The 16,531-nt window shown below is 43.3% G+C and overlaps 1 protein-coding gene across 1 annotated transcript; it reads left to right on the top strand.

Moving 5' to 3' along the window:
* Positions 1 to 1,293: 1,293 nt before the first annotated feature.
* On the top strand, positions 1,294 to 5,054 carry LOC100191152 (uncharacterized). Its single transcript, NM_001136588.2, has 8 exons — positions 1,294 to 1,605; positions 3,179 to 3,292; positions 3,372 to 3,467; positions 3,687 to 3,729; positions 3,853 to 4,008; positions 4,118 to 4,198; positions 4,432 to 4,530; positions 4,628 to 5,054. Exons 1-8 carry the CDS (start codon positions 1,373 to 1,375, stop codon positions 4,784 to 4,786), a joined length of 981 nt encoding a protein of 326 aa, NP_001130060.1. The 5' UTR covers positions 1,294 to 1,372; the 3' UTR covers positions 4,787 to 5,054.
* The last annotated feature ends 11,477 nt before the right edge of the window (positions 5,055 to 16,531 follow it).

Consider the following 16,531-nt stretch of genomic DNA (forward strand, 5'->3'; position numbering starts at 1 on the left):
AGTCATAGGATTAGCAATCTTGGAGAATCCTTCAATAAATCTCCGGTAGTAACCCGCGAGTCCCAAGAAACTCCGGATTTCAGTAACCGAGCTTGGTATCTTCCATCCCACTATCTCTCTTACTTTAGCCGGATCCACTGATATTCCTCCATTGGAGATGATGTGTCCAAGGAATGGCACTTCGTCAAGCCAGAACTCACACTTGCTATACTTGGCATAGAGTTGATTATCCCGTAACTTTTGTAGCACCATTTGCAGATGTTCCTCATGATCAGAGAGAAGATGTGGGGAAGGGGAGTGGACTTGCATGTCATGTATTATAGGGATACAAATTAAGAGTTTGCTGGAGCAATGAATAGTGTCTTATATCACGCAAAATATGGATGCGGAGTGCAATAGGGTAGCTGGTGGAGTTGGTCTTAAATATACTAGAGGAATGTAAATCAGACATCTCATATTTCTTTGTGGCTCGATTCGACGGTGGATATCTCTTTGATAACGTGGTCTGCCTGTTTTGTGAGGAAACCCACTCGTTCTAGAGTATTAGGCCATCTACAACAGATCTTCTATCTTATCTCATATTTCAAACTTTCCTCTTAAATAGTGTTATCTACAGTTTCACGTCCCCTATTTTACATGGTTATTGAAGACAGTCTTAAGATAACATAACCATAGTTTTATAGATTATGCATGATGCACATGTATGACATCCTCACACATCATTTTATTTTTGATGTGGGGTGTTTTGTTTTCTTGATTAAAGTTTAGTTCGTGTCAAATATAATTATTAAATATAATCTGGTTATAAAATTGATTATACAAAACTGAATGGTAAGACAAATTTGTTAAGCCTAATTAATACATGATAAGTAAATATCTACTGTAACATCGTATTAGTGAATCATGAACTAATTATGATTAATAGGTTTGCTTCATTGTTTAGTTATTATCTGTGTAAATTAAATTTAATACTTGTAGCTAGTATCAAAATATTTAATATGATGAAACTACAATTTAGTCTCTTGCATTTAAACACCTTTAGAGGTTATGACTATTAAATTGTATAAACATATTTTTATATTGTAGACCGTGCTATTTATAGAATATTTATATAGAATATTTATAGAGTGAGAAAGCTGGTGGACCGTGATCTGACATCGCAACGAAAAAGAAAATAACGACACCTGACCTGGGCCGCAGCGTCACATCCGGACCCATCTCACAGTGACACAGACGATCGAGCCCGAAACCTACACGTTACACGTATCACGTCCCAGCCGTTTCCCTCAGCTCGGTGGAGGCCCTCAAGTCCTACGCGCTCCGTTCCCCTTTCCCTTTCCGAAGCTTCTCGACCCCCCATCCCCTCCCTGACATGGCCGACAACGCGAAGGCCGCGGCGGCGCATGCGAGGCCGGAGTCGTCGCAGGAGGAGGAGGAGGACTGGAAGGAGGCCGAGGGGGACGTCGCCGAAGTCGACCGCGCCGCCACCAATGGCGCCGGCGAGGGGGGCGTGCCCACAGACAGGCCGATCCGGGTCTACGCCGACGGCATCTACGACCTCTTCCACTTCGGCCATGCCAAGTCGCTGGAGCAGGCCAAGAAGTCGTGAGAACACCGCCCCCACCCTCCTCCTCCGCCTATTGGGCCTGCCGTCTCCGGCCGAATTGAACTGCCCCACGATCTGCCCCTCGCGCTGGCGTGGGGGGCCGGGCGCTGTTGCGTGCTAGCGTGCAATGGTCGCTTTAGCAGCGTTTGCGGTGGCGTCTGGATCGCGCTCCATCAGACGGTTCGGTGCGAGATTGGCGCTGAGTTGTTTCTCCCCACGTCTTCCCTTTGTGGCATTTTTGTGATGAGTTGTCCCACGCGTCTAGCAGTTCGGGAATGTTTTTCTATGAGTAAATTACCCCGTGTGATGATTTTTGTGTACATATTGATGTGAGTTGATTGAAATCCCCATTTAGTGTTGTCTGCGGCTTGCTTGATGTGCGATATTGCTTTAGGCGTCCATCCTTTTTAGACAATTAGACGGGTTGTTTGGTGAGGACTGCAGGTCCATTCTTAGTACTGCTACCTAATATGATATGACTGGATCGTTTAGTTGCAAAAAACATGTGCCAGTTTCCTCATTAGTGCAGTCCGATTCGGAATCATTAATGTGCTTCCCTTTAGCCTGTTGTGTTGATTCAGAGTGCTTGGGTACTTGAACTTTTTTAGCTGAGAGGCTTATACTATGATTCTCTTGTTCAGATACAAATTGGCATGCATTATTTTGTAGCTAGGATGCTTGAGCTTCTTCCAATTATTGAGATTTGCGACGACATGAAGATTGCTTCCCAGTTTTATTCTTTGAGATACCAGCAGCACTCATGCATATCGTAGTGAAATGAGTCCGTTCTATGGAAATTTACTTGTGGCCTGAATCGATTTGTGGTTTCTGATGAATTTGGCATTCCCTATTTGGTTATACCTACCGTCAGCGCTTGAGAAAGGTCATACCCCTGGCTGCCGCTAAGACACATTTAAGGCTTCCAGTATAGTAAGCTACCGCGAGGCCCGCCGCTCCTAGGGCCCCATGCCCCGATGGCCAAGGCAGAGGCTTGAACTGGATAACTTGATACTGGGGCACCCCGAAGTCATAACTACACCATAGTGCTGTAAGTAGTCACCAAGGGACCCGGGGTCCACGGGTTCCAAGGAGCTCTAAGGCTTGGATACGTTTCTGTTTCTACAAAAAGACACAATCGAACGAAGTTACTCTTGCAATTATGTTAGCTTTAAGTTCTATCTTTTCCTCAAATTTATCCATGTATCAGAACTTTAGGTACCTGTGGCGTGCAGGAAGAGCAAGAAACAAGTCCATTCAGGTTACTGTATAGTGGGAGCTTCTAGCTTTTCTGTGATATTAGTACCTTTCATAAGCAACCATGTGGCCTTTATCAGTTTCTTAAGTGTGAAGCTTGATTTAGATCTTTAAAGGTAACTTCATAGTAACAGTATTACCTTAATCTTTGCTGTGCATATAACTTTCAACTGCCATTGGCCTTGTTCACATCTCTGCTGTGCGTAATTACTTTGAACTGTCACTGGCCTTGTTAACATCTATGCTTGAGCACTATTAAAAAATTCTCTCCTGTAGCTATTTTAATATGCGCCTGAATAAGTGCTTTCAAATCTGCAGGTTTCCAAACACATATCTTCTTGTTGGATGCTGCAATGATGAGTTGACACATAAATTCAAAGGAAGAACTGTTATGACTGAGGATGAGCGATATGAGTCACTTCGTCATTGCAAGTAACCACTCTCTTTTTTGTTATAATTTTGTTTAATTAGTGCCATAATTGTATTTTATATATATATTCTGCATTTCCAGGTGGGTTGATGAAGTCATTCCAGATGCTCCATGGGTGGTGACAGAAGAGTTCTTGGATAAGCATAACATTGATTTTGTTGCTCATGATTCTCTGCCGTAAGCACTCGTTCTAAAAAAACTTGATGGCTTCGTTACACAGTAAATATTTCCAAGGAACTGCCTGAGATGATACATATGGCCATCATTGTTGTGATGTGTTTTCACCATTTAGAGTTCATATTATATTCAGAGTCTTTGGTCTACACGATGCTGAGTTTGAAATCTAAGTCTATTTGGTTAATTTGTACCCTCTTTTTCCTATTTGAACGAAGACAGGTATGCTGATGCTAGTGGAGCTGGTAACGATGTTTATGAACATGTGAGTCGTTTAAGCTTCAGATTAAGAAATAAATTTATAATCTCGATACTAACAGTATCAATGAAATAATATTTTTGGTCTGTGGTTTTGTGACAATAACTAATGGCAATGTTGCTTTATCAGGTAAAAAAGCTTGGTAAGTTTAAGGAGACTCAGCGCACTGATGGGATATCAACATCGGACATTATAATGCGGATTGTTAAAGATTATAATGAGTATGTTATGCGGAATCTGGCCAGGGGCTACACTAGAAAGGATCTTGGTGTTAGTTATGTCAAGGCATGTGATACAAACCCAAAGCTATATCCAGTAATTGCATTGTTTGATAGTTGTCTGGTAGTATCGTTTTTGTTGTGCTTTTCCAACTGATCCTTATATGTCTTAACAGGAAAAACGACTGCGAGTGAACATGGGACTTAAAAACCTGCGTGACAGAGTGAAACAGCACCAAGAAAAAGTAGGGGAGAAGGTATTTGCATCTACCATCGTGTTTATTTAACCCCATCAGGCTTTGTTTGGATAAAGAGGGATTGAAGTGGATTGAGGTATTTTAGGGATTGAAAAGAAATTAGTTCATATTACACTTCAATACACCTTATACCACCTCAATCCAAGATTACCCAAACAAGCCCTCACTTTATTTAGACAGGGTTGGTGCCCTTTTGTCCATTAGCCTTCTGAATTACTCATGTTTGTTTACAGTGGAGCACGGTTGCAAAACTCCAGGAAGAGTGGGTGGAAAATGCAGACCGCTGGGTGGCTGGTTTCTTAGAGAAGTTTGAGGAAGGGTGCCACTCAATGGTCAGTTACCCTCTGACCACCCTTCGCAGAGAGTCCATTGCTTTCGATTAGGAGTCCACTGCTCATTTATGTATTCTTGTTTCCAAAACTTCCTCAGGGGACAGCCATCAAGGAGAGGATCCAGGAGAGGCTCATCAAGGCACAATCCAGCGACTTTGGCAGCCTCCTACAGTACGACAGCTACGATTCTGATGAAGCCAAAGAAAACGACGAGGACGAAGACGAAGATGAACTCTTTGAAGACGTCAAGGAATAGCACCTCCGTACATATACAATGGTTTTGTAGCTGCAAATTGTGTTGTGAGTCAGTTGCCTCTCTCTGGTTGGTGATCTTTATATATGGTCTCAAAGGTAGGTCAGGTTGCAATGTTTGTAGCTGCTCTTGGTGTTTGTTCAGGCAACGCATGGTTGTAAAAGCTGTGGAAAGACTCTTGTGCAGTCAAGGATACAGATTCCGATGGTTACCTTTGGGTTAGAACATATACGGCTGTAAAATTGGAAGTCGAGGTGGTTAAAACTCTGATATCTTGTCTGTTTTCTTTCCCCTGACGTGCGTGTTGCATTTAGCATCTCAGCGGAGCTCCTGGTGTGTAGTCTGTGGAGGTCACCGCGTCTGCCATCGAGGTCGCGAGAGCAGGATTCTCAGCCGTTTCCAGCACGAGGAATGTTTTGGAATTATTCTTGTGTTGATTGTTGATTGAAGTAATGAACAAATAAAAGCGTCTTGGATTCCTCGGTGCCTCCCGTGGTAATGGGACACAGATGCGTTGGAGTTGACTTGATTTTCTATTTCTTGTTGAGCAAAGGTTGATGGATACTTAGACTTGACTTGCTTTTTTCTCTTGAGCAAGGAATGGTTTTAGCCTTCTAATTAAAAATCCTTGCTTGGGCCGCTTGAACAAGTTTGCTCTTCTTTTTTTTAGAATAACACGAAGGGAAACTCCCCTACTGTATTTTATTGCAAATAAAAGTTATGTATAAAAAAGGAGAAGAAAACAAATTATAAGTTTCACTTAGCTAGTCACTCTGCTATTACATCTTAAAATTTAGGCCCCGTTTGGTTTAGGGTGACTAAAGTTTAGTGACTAAAATTTAGTCACTTTTAGTCTCTAAAGAAGCAAACATGGTGACTAAAGTGGGGTGACTAAACTTTAGTTGTTTAGTCACTAAGGGGTGACTAAAAGGGACTAAAGTAGTATTTTTACCTTATTTGTTCTCTCCACTTTCTTCTTATAGCAAACATCCATTAATTAATAGGGGTAAAATAGTCATTATTCATAGCAATTAATGCTCTTTAGTCCGGTTTAGTCACTGGAACCAAACATGGTATTTTAGCGACTAAACTTTAGTCACTAAAATTTAGTCTAGTGACTAAAGGAACCAAACAGGGCCTTAGTCTTTGCTCGATAAATAATCATCAACATTTTTTCCTTAAAATGGTCTTGTCGTCAACCATAGTTGGCATAGTATTTTCAAGCATTCAACCATTTCTTGTCTTCTAGATGCTCCAGCTCATCAAGATTATGACCCTGTTTGGCACAACTTATTTTTAGCTTCTTCACAAATTTAAGCTAAAGTTCTGCCAAACAGACAGCTTCTGCAGCAACTTATCAGTTCAGCTGCTTCTCAAAATGAACTAAAAGCAGCCAACAAGCAGAAGCTGCTTTTTACCAGCTTATCAGATAAGCTGTTTTTTCACAAGCAGCAGTTGTACCAAACACGGCCTATGATTTCCATAGCAAGCACCGAAGGTAACTACCGTTTAAGCCTCTGAACTGCTCTTTATAGACATCGTGTTCTTGGTCTTGGAGGTTGAACTCCAATCAAAACCCAACATAGCTTGGCAAAGTTGCATGTGAGAAAAATATGTCCTAGGGTCGCCTCACATGGTATAATACAATTCCCACAAGTATAAGAGTCTAGAAACTAGGGTTGTTCGCTTTGGATTAAAGTCGGCTGTTTAAACTGCTGCAGTTGCAATTCATATAGACACAAACACTGTAGAAATAGTAGAAGCCGGTATGGCCAAGCGAACAGGCTGATATTCCTTGGATGTAACATACCTCTTGTATTCAATCTGTTTTGTAAGAGAAGCCAGAAGAACACCTGGTGTTTCAGTTGACATTTTGAAGCCCATAGCCAATTAAATGCTGGATGTGTACGCATATGACCAATATGTTGCTTGTACTCTTTACAAGTAGAATAGTGGGGCAATCCCTAAATATATTGCTAGACATCTTTCTCCCGTTCACCGTTAGTGATATGTTGCAATTCATTTTTCAGTGTGAGAAACTGCTGATATGCTTAAACATAAAGCGACAACTAAAATATTATGCATAATTGATTCAAGTCTTTTGCCGCTCGAAATTTAATGTTCCTTTTGACTACGAAGGAGTATAGTTCTGGGACATCATTAGCTAGCACCTCAGTATTCCATATATCATGTCGAAGAAAGGTCGATCGCTCATCATTTATCCTGATCGTGGCGATTCCTTTGAATTTATCAAGGAGTTTGACAATGCCCCTCCACCAAAAAGATACTCTGATTGTGAGTCATGAGAGCTTATGCTGACCATAGTGGTTGTTCCAAACAAGTTGAACCCAAAGTAAGTCCATTCTATTAAGAAAAATATGTAGGAACTTCATAAGGTGCGCTCCATTATGTACCGAAAGTTTGATGACCCCAAAGCCTCCTTCTGATTTGGGCCTTGTAACTAAAGACCATGCTGCTAGGGTGGTTTCTTGGCACTTAGGTCAGACCCCCCGCGCCGGCCCTGGCGAGGGTCGAGCGGTGCCCCCGACCAGGGCCTCACTCTAGATACTAAATAACAGTGCGTATAAACAGATATATAGCATATATTGTGTATGTATGTCTGCTGACTTTACAGAACTTTTATAGACCTAATTATAAGTTAACAACACGGCAGCAACAAGTAAGGAGAATTAGGCGTAGTCCATCAATCTTGATTTCTATATTCTAGTAGTAGTACTTCATAGTCTCAGTCCCATCTGCCTAGTCTCTCAGACATAGACAGACAAATGGTCATGCCCTCTCCTCTCGGTAGCCAACACACGACATTGGGTACGGCTACACTTTCGTCTTGCCCTACACGGGGAAAACGAAACTAACATGACCTACGCATTACATCCATTTAATCACTATTCGAGGTAACCTTATTTTGAGTCATAGTTATTATTATAAAGGGCATCCATTATAAATCTTGTCCCGAGCCTCTAAAATGTCAGGACCGGCACTGCCCCCCTCCAAAGGCAGTGTTTTTTATATTTATCAATTTGCTTGATCATTGTTGGTAGGATCATTAGAGTTGAAAGGGAAATAAGGTTAACCTTTTTGAAAGGGAAATGTGCCCTTGGGCCATTTCTATAATGTTTTGGTGATTAAGTGTCCAACACATAGTAAGTGAGTTGCTATGTGCCAAACAAACAAAAAGTGCAAATCATATAACAAGGTATGTTTCTAGACTTAGTACATTGTTTTGAGTACTAATGAATTTTGTCTAAGTGCTAGAAACAGGAAGAAAAGAATTGGAAAAAGACTTAGCTCTGTGCAGCCAACTCCAGCTCGGCTTGGCACACCGGACTGTCCGGTGAGTCATCCACGGTGAACTCGTCGCCCTCGGGAAAAGCAAAAAGACGACGTGGCTATAATTCACCAGACTGTCCGGTGAGCCAACGGTCGCCAGCGCCAATGGTCGGTCGCGCGATCTTCGCGCGACACGTGGTCGCGCCAACGGTCGGCAGGGGCACAGGACTGTCCGGTGCGTCAACTGCCCCCGAGGACCAACGATCGGATGCGCCAGAAAAGGAAGGAGATCGCGCACCGGACAGCTACAGTGACTGTCCGGTGGTGCACCACCACTCGACAGAAGGCAAGATTAGCCTTCCAAGTTGGTCTTCAATGGCTCCTAGCTGCCTTGGGAATATAAAAGGGACTCCTAGGCGCATGGAGGAGTCAACCAAGCATTCACTAAGCATTCTAAGACTCCCACACCCCATCTCTGCGCACTTGATCGATTGTGTTAGTGATTTGAGCTCCGTTCTAGTTGTGAACTCTTTGTGCTTCATTTCGAGCTCAAGTCTTGGCTTGTGTGCGTGTGTGTGCTGCAGATTTGTGTGTGTTGCTCTTCCCAACCTTACTCTGTGCTTTCTTTGTGATATCTATTATAAGGGCGAAAGACTCCAAGTTGTGGAGATTCCTCGCAAACGGGAAAATACTAAGGAAAATACCGTGGTATTCAAGTTGATCATCGGATCACTTGAAAGGGGTTGAGTGCAACCCTCGTCCATTGGGACGCCACAACATGGAAGTAGGCAAGTGTTACTTGGCCGAACCACGCGGTAAAAATCGCGTGTCTTGTGATTGCTTTCTCTATGATTGTTTTGTCCACAAGAACTCGCTTCTCAACTACTTAGTAGCACTAACACTTCTATAACTAAGTTTTGTGACTATTTAGTGTTGAATTTTATAGGATCACCTATTCACCCCCCCCCCCTCTAGGTACTCTCAATTGGTATCGGAGCCGTACTCTTCACTTAAGGGACTAACCGCCCGAAGAGATGGATCCTAAGGGTAAGGGGATGGTGATTAATGACAAGGAGAAGGAGTCCCTCCTCAATGAGCCAAGAGACGACAAGCCTACCGACTCAGGCTCAAGTCAAAAGAAGAGAGAAGGGAAAAAAGAAGAGAGAAGGGAAGAAGAAGAGGCGCATCAAGAAGATCATCTACTACGACAGCAATGCCTCGTCTTCTTCACCAAACGACGACGACGACTTTTCAAAGAAGAGATCGGTTAATCAAAACTATTCATTTGATTATTCCCGTATTCCATTTAATTCAAATGCTCATTTACTATCAATTCCACTTGGAAAACCTCCACACTTTGATGGAGAAGACTACTCTTTTTGGTCATAAAATACATAGTCACTTATTTTCTCTCCATCCTAGTATTTGGAAAATTGTAGAGAATGGGATGCATTTTGATAGCACTGATAACCCTGTATTCATTAATGAACAAATTCATAAGAATGCCCAAGCTACTACTGTCTTGTTAGCTTCGCTTTACAGGGATGAATACAATAAAGTAAGTGGCTTGGACAACTCCAAGCAAATTTGGGACACCCTCAAGATCTCACATGAGGGAAACGATGCTACAATGATCACCAAAATGGAGTTGGTGGAAGGCGAGCTGGGAAGATTTGCCATGATCAGGGGTGAAGAGCCAACACAAACCTACAACAGGCTCAAGACCCTAATCAACAAGATTAGAAGCTATGAAAGCACAAGATGGACGGACCACGACGTCATCCGACTTATGCTCAGGTCCTTTACCGTTATTGACCCCCATCTTGTGAATCTTATCTGTGAAAATCCCAAGTACACAAAGATGACGCCCGAAGAGATACTCAGAAAATTCGTGAGCGGGCGCATGATGGTGAAGGAGGCACGATATGTGGATGACGCCTTGAATGGTCCTCTACCCATCTACGAGCCGCATCCCGTTGCGCTCAAGGCAACAAGCAGCAAGGAGGCGCTACCAAGCAAGGTAGCACAAGTAGAGGCTGCCGGGCTCAACGAGAATGAAATGGCGCTTATCATCAAGCGCTTCAAGACCGCACTCAAAGGACGCAAAGAATATCCCTCCAAAAGCAAAACAAGGGGGAAGCGCTCCTGCTTCAAATGCGGTAAGACTGGTCACTTTTGCAAATTGTCCTGATAATGATAGTGACCAGGGACAAGAAAAGAGCGGGGAGAAGGAGAAAAAGAAGAGCTACAGGAAGGCAAAGGGCGAGGCGCACCTTGGAAAGGAATGGGACTCGGACTGCTCTTCTTCTGACTCTGACGACGAAGGACTCGCTGCCTCGGCCTTCAACAAGTCCTCTCTCTTCCCCAACGAACGCCATACATGTCTTATGGCAAAGGAAAAGAAGGTACATGTTCGAGATACCCCTAAGTACACTACTTCTAGCGATGATGATTCTTCCGATGATGAAGTAGATTACTCTAGCTTATTTAAAGGTTTAGATAGAGCTAAAGTAGAGAAAATTAATGAATTAATTGATGCTCTAAATAAAAAAGATAGATTATTAGAAAAACAAGAGGATATTTTATATGAGGAACATGACAAATTTGTTAGTGTGCAAAAATCTCTTGCCTTAGAACTTAAAAGAAATGAAATGATGTCTTCTGAGTTGTCTGCCTGTCAGGAATCTATCTCTAGTTTAAAGAATTTTAATGATGAATTAAATACTAAGCTAGAGGAGGCAAATGCAACTAGATCTTGTGTAGAACATGTAGTTATTTGCAATAGATGCAAGGGCCTTGATGTTAATGCTTGTGATGAACATCTTATTGCTATTACTAAATTGAATGATGAAGTGACAATTCTTAATGCTCAACTTAAGACTTCCAAAAATGATTTTGATAAATTAAAGTTTGCTAGGGATGCCTACACTGTTGGTAGACACCCCTCAATTAAGGATGGACTTGGTTTTCGAAGGGAAACCAAGAACTTAACAAGCCAAAAGGCTTCCATTCTCACCAAGGAGAAAGGGAAGGCCCCTATGGCTAGTAGTACTCAAAGGAATCATGATTTCATTTATAATAGGAAAATTGCTAGTCATTCCAATTATAATAGGAGTTATGATCACGATGCTTTCGATTCACATGCTATGTTTGCCTCTAGTTCTACTTTTGTTCACGGTAGAAGTAGGCCTAGGAGAAATCATGTTGTGCATCATGTGCCTAGGAAAGTGTGTAATGAATCTACTACTGTTTTCCATGCTTGCAACACTTCTTTTGTTCTTTCATGCAAGAATGCAAAAGTAGTGGCTAGGAAATTGGGATCCAAATGCAAGGGAGACAAAACTTGCATATGGGTTCCAAAAACTATTGTGACTAACCTTGTAGGACCCAACAAGAGTTGGGTACCTAAAACCCAAGCTTAAATTGCCTTGCAGGTTTATGCATCCAGGGGATCTAGCTGGATAATTGACAGCGGATGCACAAACCACATGACAGGGGAGAAGAAGATGTTCACCTCCTACGTCAAGAACAAGGATTCCCAGGATATGATTATTTTTGGAGATGGGAACCAAGGCAAGGTCAAAGGTTTGGGAAAGATAGCCATCACAAGCGAGCACTCTATTTCAAATGTATTTTTAGTAGAGTCATTTGGGTACAACCTCCTGTCTGTAAGTCAATTGTGCCACATGGGCTACAATTATTTGTTTACAAATGTTGATGTATCTGCCTTTAGAAGGAGTGATGGTTCATTAGCGTTTAAGGGTGTATTAGATGACAAACTCTACTTAGTTGATTTTTTGAAAGAGGAGGCCGATCTAGATGCATGCATAATAGCTAAGACTAGTATGGGCTGGTTGTGGCATCGCCGTCTAGCACATGTTGGGATGAAGAACCTTCACAAACTTCTAAAGGGAGAACATGTGTTAGGACTAACCAATGTTTGTTTCGAGAAAGATAGACCTTGTGCAGCTTGTGAGGCAGGGAAACAGGTGGGAAGCGTGCATCACAACAAGAATGTGATGACAACATCAAGACAACTGGAGCTTGTTCACATGGACCTCTTCAGACCAGTCGCCTACCTTAGCATCGGGGGAAGTAAGTATGGTCTTGTAATTGTTGATGATTTTTCCCGCTTCACTTGGGTATTCTTTTTGCAGGATAAATCAGAAACCCAAGGGACCCTAAAGCGCTTTCTAAGGAGGGCTCAAAACGAATTTGAGCTCAAGGTAAAAAGATAAGAAGCAACAACGGGTCCGAGTTCAAGAATCTGCAAGTGGAGGAGTATCTTGAGGAAGAAGATGTCAAGCACGAGTTCTCCGCTCCCTACACACCACAGCAAAACGGTGTGGTAGAGAGGAAGAACAGGACGCTTATCGACATGGCGAGAACGATGCTTGGAGAATTCAAGACGCCCGAGCGGTTTTGGTCGGAAGCTGTGAACACAGCTTGCCACGCCATAAACCAGCTCTACCTACATCGCCTTCTCAAGAAGACCTCGTATGAACTTCTTACAAACCCAACGTTTCTTACTTTCGTGTATTTGGGAGCAAATGTTACATTCTAGTGAAGAAAGGTAGACATTCTAAATTTGCTCCCAAGGCAGTAGAAGGGTTTTTACTAGGGTATGACTCGAATACAAAGGCGTATAGAGTCTTCAACAAATCGTCGGGTTTGGTTGAAGTCTCTAGCGACGTTGTATTTGATGAGACTAATGGCTCTCCAAGAGAGCAAGTTGATCTTGATGACATAGATGAAGATGATGTTCCAACGGCCGCAATGCGCACAATGGCGATTGGAGATGTGCGACCACAGGAACAACAGGAGCAAGATCAACCTTCTTCCTCAACAATGGTGCATCCCCCAACCCAAGATGATGAACAGGTACCTCAAGAAGAGGAACATGATCAAGGGGGGCACAAGAAGAACAAGTGATGGAGGAAGAAGCACCACATGCCCCTCCAACTCAAGTCCGAGCAACGATCCAAAGAAATCACCCCATCGATCAGATTCTGGGTGATATCAGCAAGGGAGTAACGACTCGCTCACGTTTAGCAAATTTTTGTGAGCATTACTCGTTTGTCTCTTCTATTGAGCCTTTCAGGGTAGAAGAGGCCTTGTAGGAGTCGGACTGGGTGTTGGCCATGCAGGAAGAGCTCAACAACTTCAAGAGGAATAAAGTTTGGAGCCTGGTGCCACGTCCAAAGCAAAATGTTGTGGGAACCAAGTGGGTGTTCCGCAACAAGCAAGACGAGCACGGGGTGGTGACAAGAAATAAGGCTCGACTTGTGGCAAAAGGTTATGCCCAAGTCGCAGGTTTGGATTTCGAGGAGACTTTTGCTCTTGTGGCTAGGCTAGAGTCTATTCGAATATTATTAGCCTATGCCTCTCACCACTCTTTCAGGTTGTTTCAAATGGATGTGAAGAGCGCTTTCCTCAACGGGCCAATCAAGGAGGAGGTATACGTGGAACAACCCCCTAGCTTTGAGGATGCCCCGACCATGTGTCCAAACTCTCTAAGGCGCTCTATGGACTTAAGCAAGCCCCAAGAGCATGGTATGAATGCCTTAGAGATTTCTTAATTGCTAATTCTTTCAAGGTTGGGAAAGCCGATCCCACTCTTTTCACTAAGACTTGTGAGGGTGATCTTTTTGTGTGCCAAATTTATGTCGATGACATAATATTTGGTTCTACTAATCAAAAGTCTTGTGAGGAGTTTAGCAGGGTGATGACACAAAAGTTCGAGATGTCGATGATGGGCGAGTTGACCTACTTCCTTGGGTTCCAAGTGAAGCAACTCAAGGACGACACCTTCCTCTCTCAAACGAAGTACACTCAAGATCTTCTCAAGCGGTTTGGGATGAAGGACGCCAAGCCCGCGAAGACACCGATGGGAACCGACGGGCATGTCGACCTCAACAAAGGAGGTAAGTCCATTGATCAAAAGGCATACCGATCTATGATAGGGTCATTGCTTTATTTATGTGCTAGTAGACTGGACATTATGCTTAGTGTATGAATGTGTGCTAGATACCAATCCAACCCCAAGGAATGTCACCTTGTGGCCGTTAAGCGAATTCTTAGATATTTAGTTGCTACGCCTTGCTTCGGGATCTGGTATCCAAAGGGGTCTACCTTTGACTTGATTGGATACTCAAACTCCGACTATGCCGGGTGCAAGGTTGATAGGAAGAGCACATCGGGGACGTGCAAATTTCTAGGAAGGTCCCTGGTGTCCTAGAGTTCTAAGAAACAAACATCCGTTGCCCTATCCACCGTTGAGGCCGAGTATGTTGCCGCAGGACAGTATTGCACACAACTACTTTAGATGAGGCAAACCCTCCGGGACTTTGGCTACAATATGAGCAAAGTCCCACTCCTATGTGACAATGAGAGTGCAATCCGCATGGCGGATAATCCTGTTGAACACAGCCGCACTAAGCACATAACATCCGACATCACTTCCTGAGGGACCACCAGCAAAAGGGAGATATCGAGGTGTACCATATTAACACCGAGAACCGGCTAGCCGATATCTTTACCAAGCCGTTAGATGAGAAAACCTTTTGCAGGTTGCGTACTGAGCTAAATGTCTTAGATTCGCGTAACTTGGATTGCTCTATAGCATACATGTCTTCTATGCCTTTGATCATGTTACTTTGAGCATTTACATGATTTGTTGCTTATTTATGGTGCTCAAGGATCCCCGGACCTCACAAGTCCATGTGTGAATGATGCACATATTTAGGGGGAGATGTGCTACAACTTGACCCTTTGAGACTAATCTGTTTGTTTGAGTATACTTGATGTAGTCTCAAAGGTGCATTGAAAGGAAAATGTGGACTTGGACCATGCAAAGACTTCCACTGCACTCCGGTATTAGTGTACTCACCTCCAAGTTCATACTTATGCTCTCATTGCCTTTTGCTCTTAATTGACATTTTTTGGTGAGGCAATGGGGTTAAAGGGCCAAGAATGATCTCGTTTTGGTGCTTAATGCCAAAGGGGGAGAAATTAAGGCCAAAGCAAATGGATCAGCTACCACTTGTGAATTTTGAAAACAATAGAGTTAGAACTTTTGATTTGTCCAAAATACTCTTATTGCAAAATTTGGTCTCTTGTGGGGGAGAATTTTTTATTACGGAAAAGGGTGAGTTTTTGGTACCTGATCAAATTTTCCATTGGAATATCTCTTGAATTGCCCAAACAAATGTGTTTGACTTAGAGATAGAAAAAAGGATTTGATTTACAAAAACAAACCAAGTGGTGGCAAAGAATGATCCAAATATGCCAAATTATAGTCAAAAACAATTTGGTCCTAATTTGCATTGATGTTGCACTTATTTTGGTTGCTTTTTGATGTGTTGGCATAAATCACCAAAAAGGGGAAGATTGAAAGGGAAATGTGCCCTTGGGCCATTTCTATAATGTTTTGGTAATTAAGTGTCCAACACATAGTAAGTGAGTTGCTATGTGCCAAACAAACAAAAAGTGCAAATCATATAACAAGGTATGTTTCTAGACTTAGTACATTGTTTTGAGTACTAATATATTTTGTCTAAGTGCTAGAAACAGGAAGAAAATAATTGGAAAAAGACTTGGCTCTGTGCAGCCAACTCCAGCTCGGCTTGGCACACCGGACTGTCCGGTGGTGCACCGAACAGTGTCCGGTGCACCAGGCTGGTCCGCGTGAAAAGGCCGCTCTTGGGACTCGACGGCGGCGTACAGCTATAATTCATCGGACTGTCCGGTGGTGCACCGGACTGTCTGGTGAGTCATCCGCGGCGAACTCGTCACCCTCGGGAAAAGCAAAAAGACGATGTGGCTATAATTCACCGGACTGTCTGGTGAGCCAACGGTCGGCCGCACAATCTTCGCGTGACACGTGGTCGCGCCAACGGTCGGTAGGGGGCACCGAACTGTCCGGTGTGCACCGGACTGTCCGGTGCGCCAACAGCCCCTGAGGACCAACGGTCGGATGCGCCAGAAAAGGAAGGAGATCGCGCACCGGACAGCTACAGTGACTGTCCGGTGGTGCACCGAACTGTCCAGTGCACCACTCGACAGAATGCAAGATTGGCCTTCCAAGTTGGTCTTCAACGGCTCCTAGCTGCCTTGGGGCTATAAAAGGGACCCCTAGGCGCATGGAGGAGTCAACCAAGCATTCACTAAGCATTCTAAGACTCCCACACTCCGTCTCTGCGCACTTGATCGATTGTGTTAGTGATTTGAGCTCCGTTCTAGTTGTGAACTCTTTGTGCTTCATTTCGAGCTCAAGTCTTGGCTTGTGTGCGTGTGTGTGCTGCGGATTTGTGTGTTGCTCTTCCCAACCTTACTCAGTGCTTTCTTTGTGATATCTATTGTAAGGGCGAAAGACTCCAAGTTGTGGATATTCCTCGCAAACGGGAAAATACTCTAAGGAAAATACTGTGGTATTCAAGTTGATCATCGGATCACTTG

The sequence above is a fragment of the Zea mays genome, chromosome 5 (assembly GCF_902167145.1).
Source record: "Zea mays cultivar B73 chromosome 5, Zm-B73-REFERENCE-NAM-5.0, whole genome shotgun sequence".
NCBI classification, from domain to species: Eukaryota; Viridiplantae; Streptophyta; class Magnoliopsida; order Poales; family Poaceae; genus Zea; species Zea mays.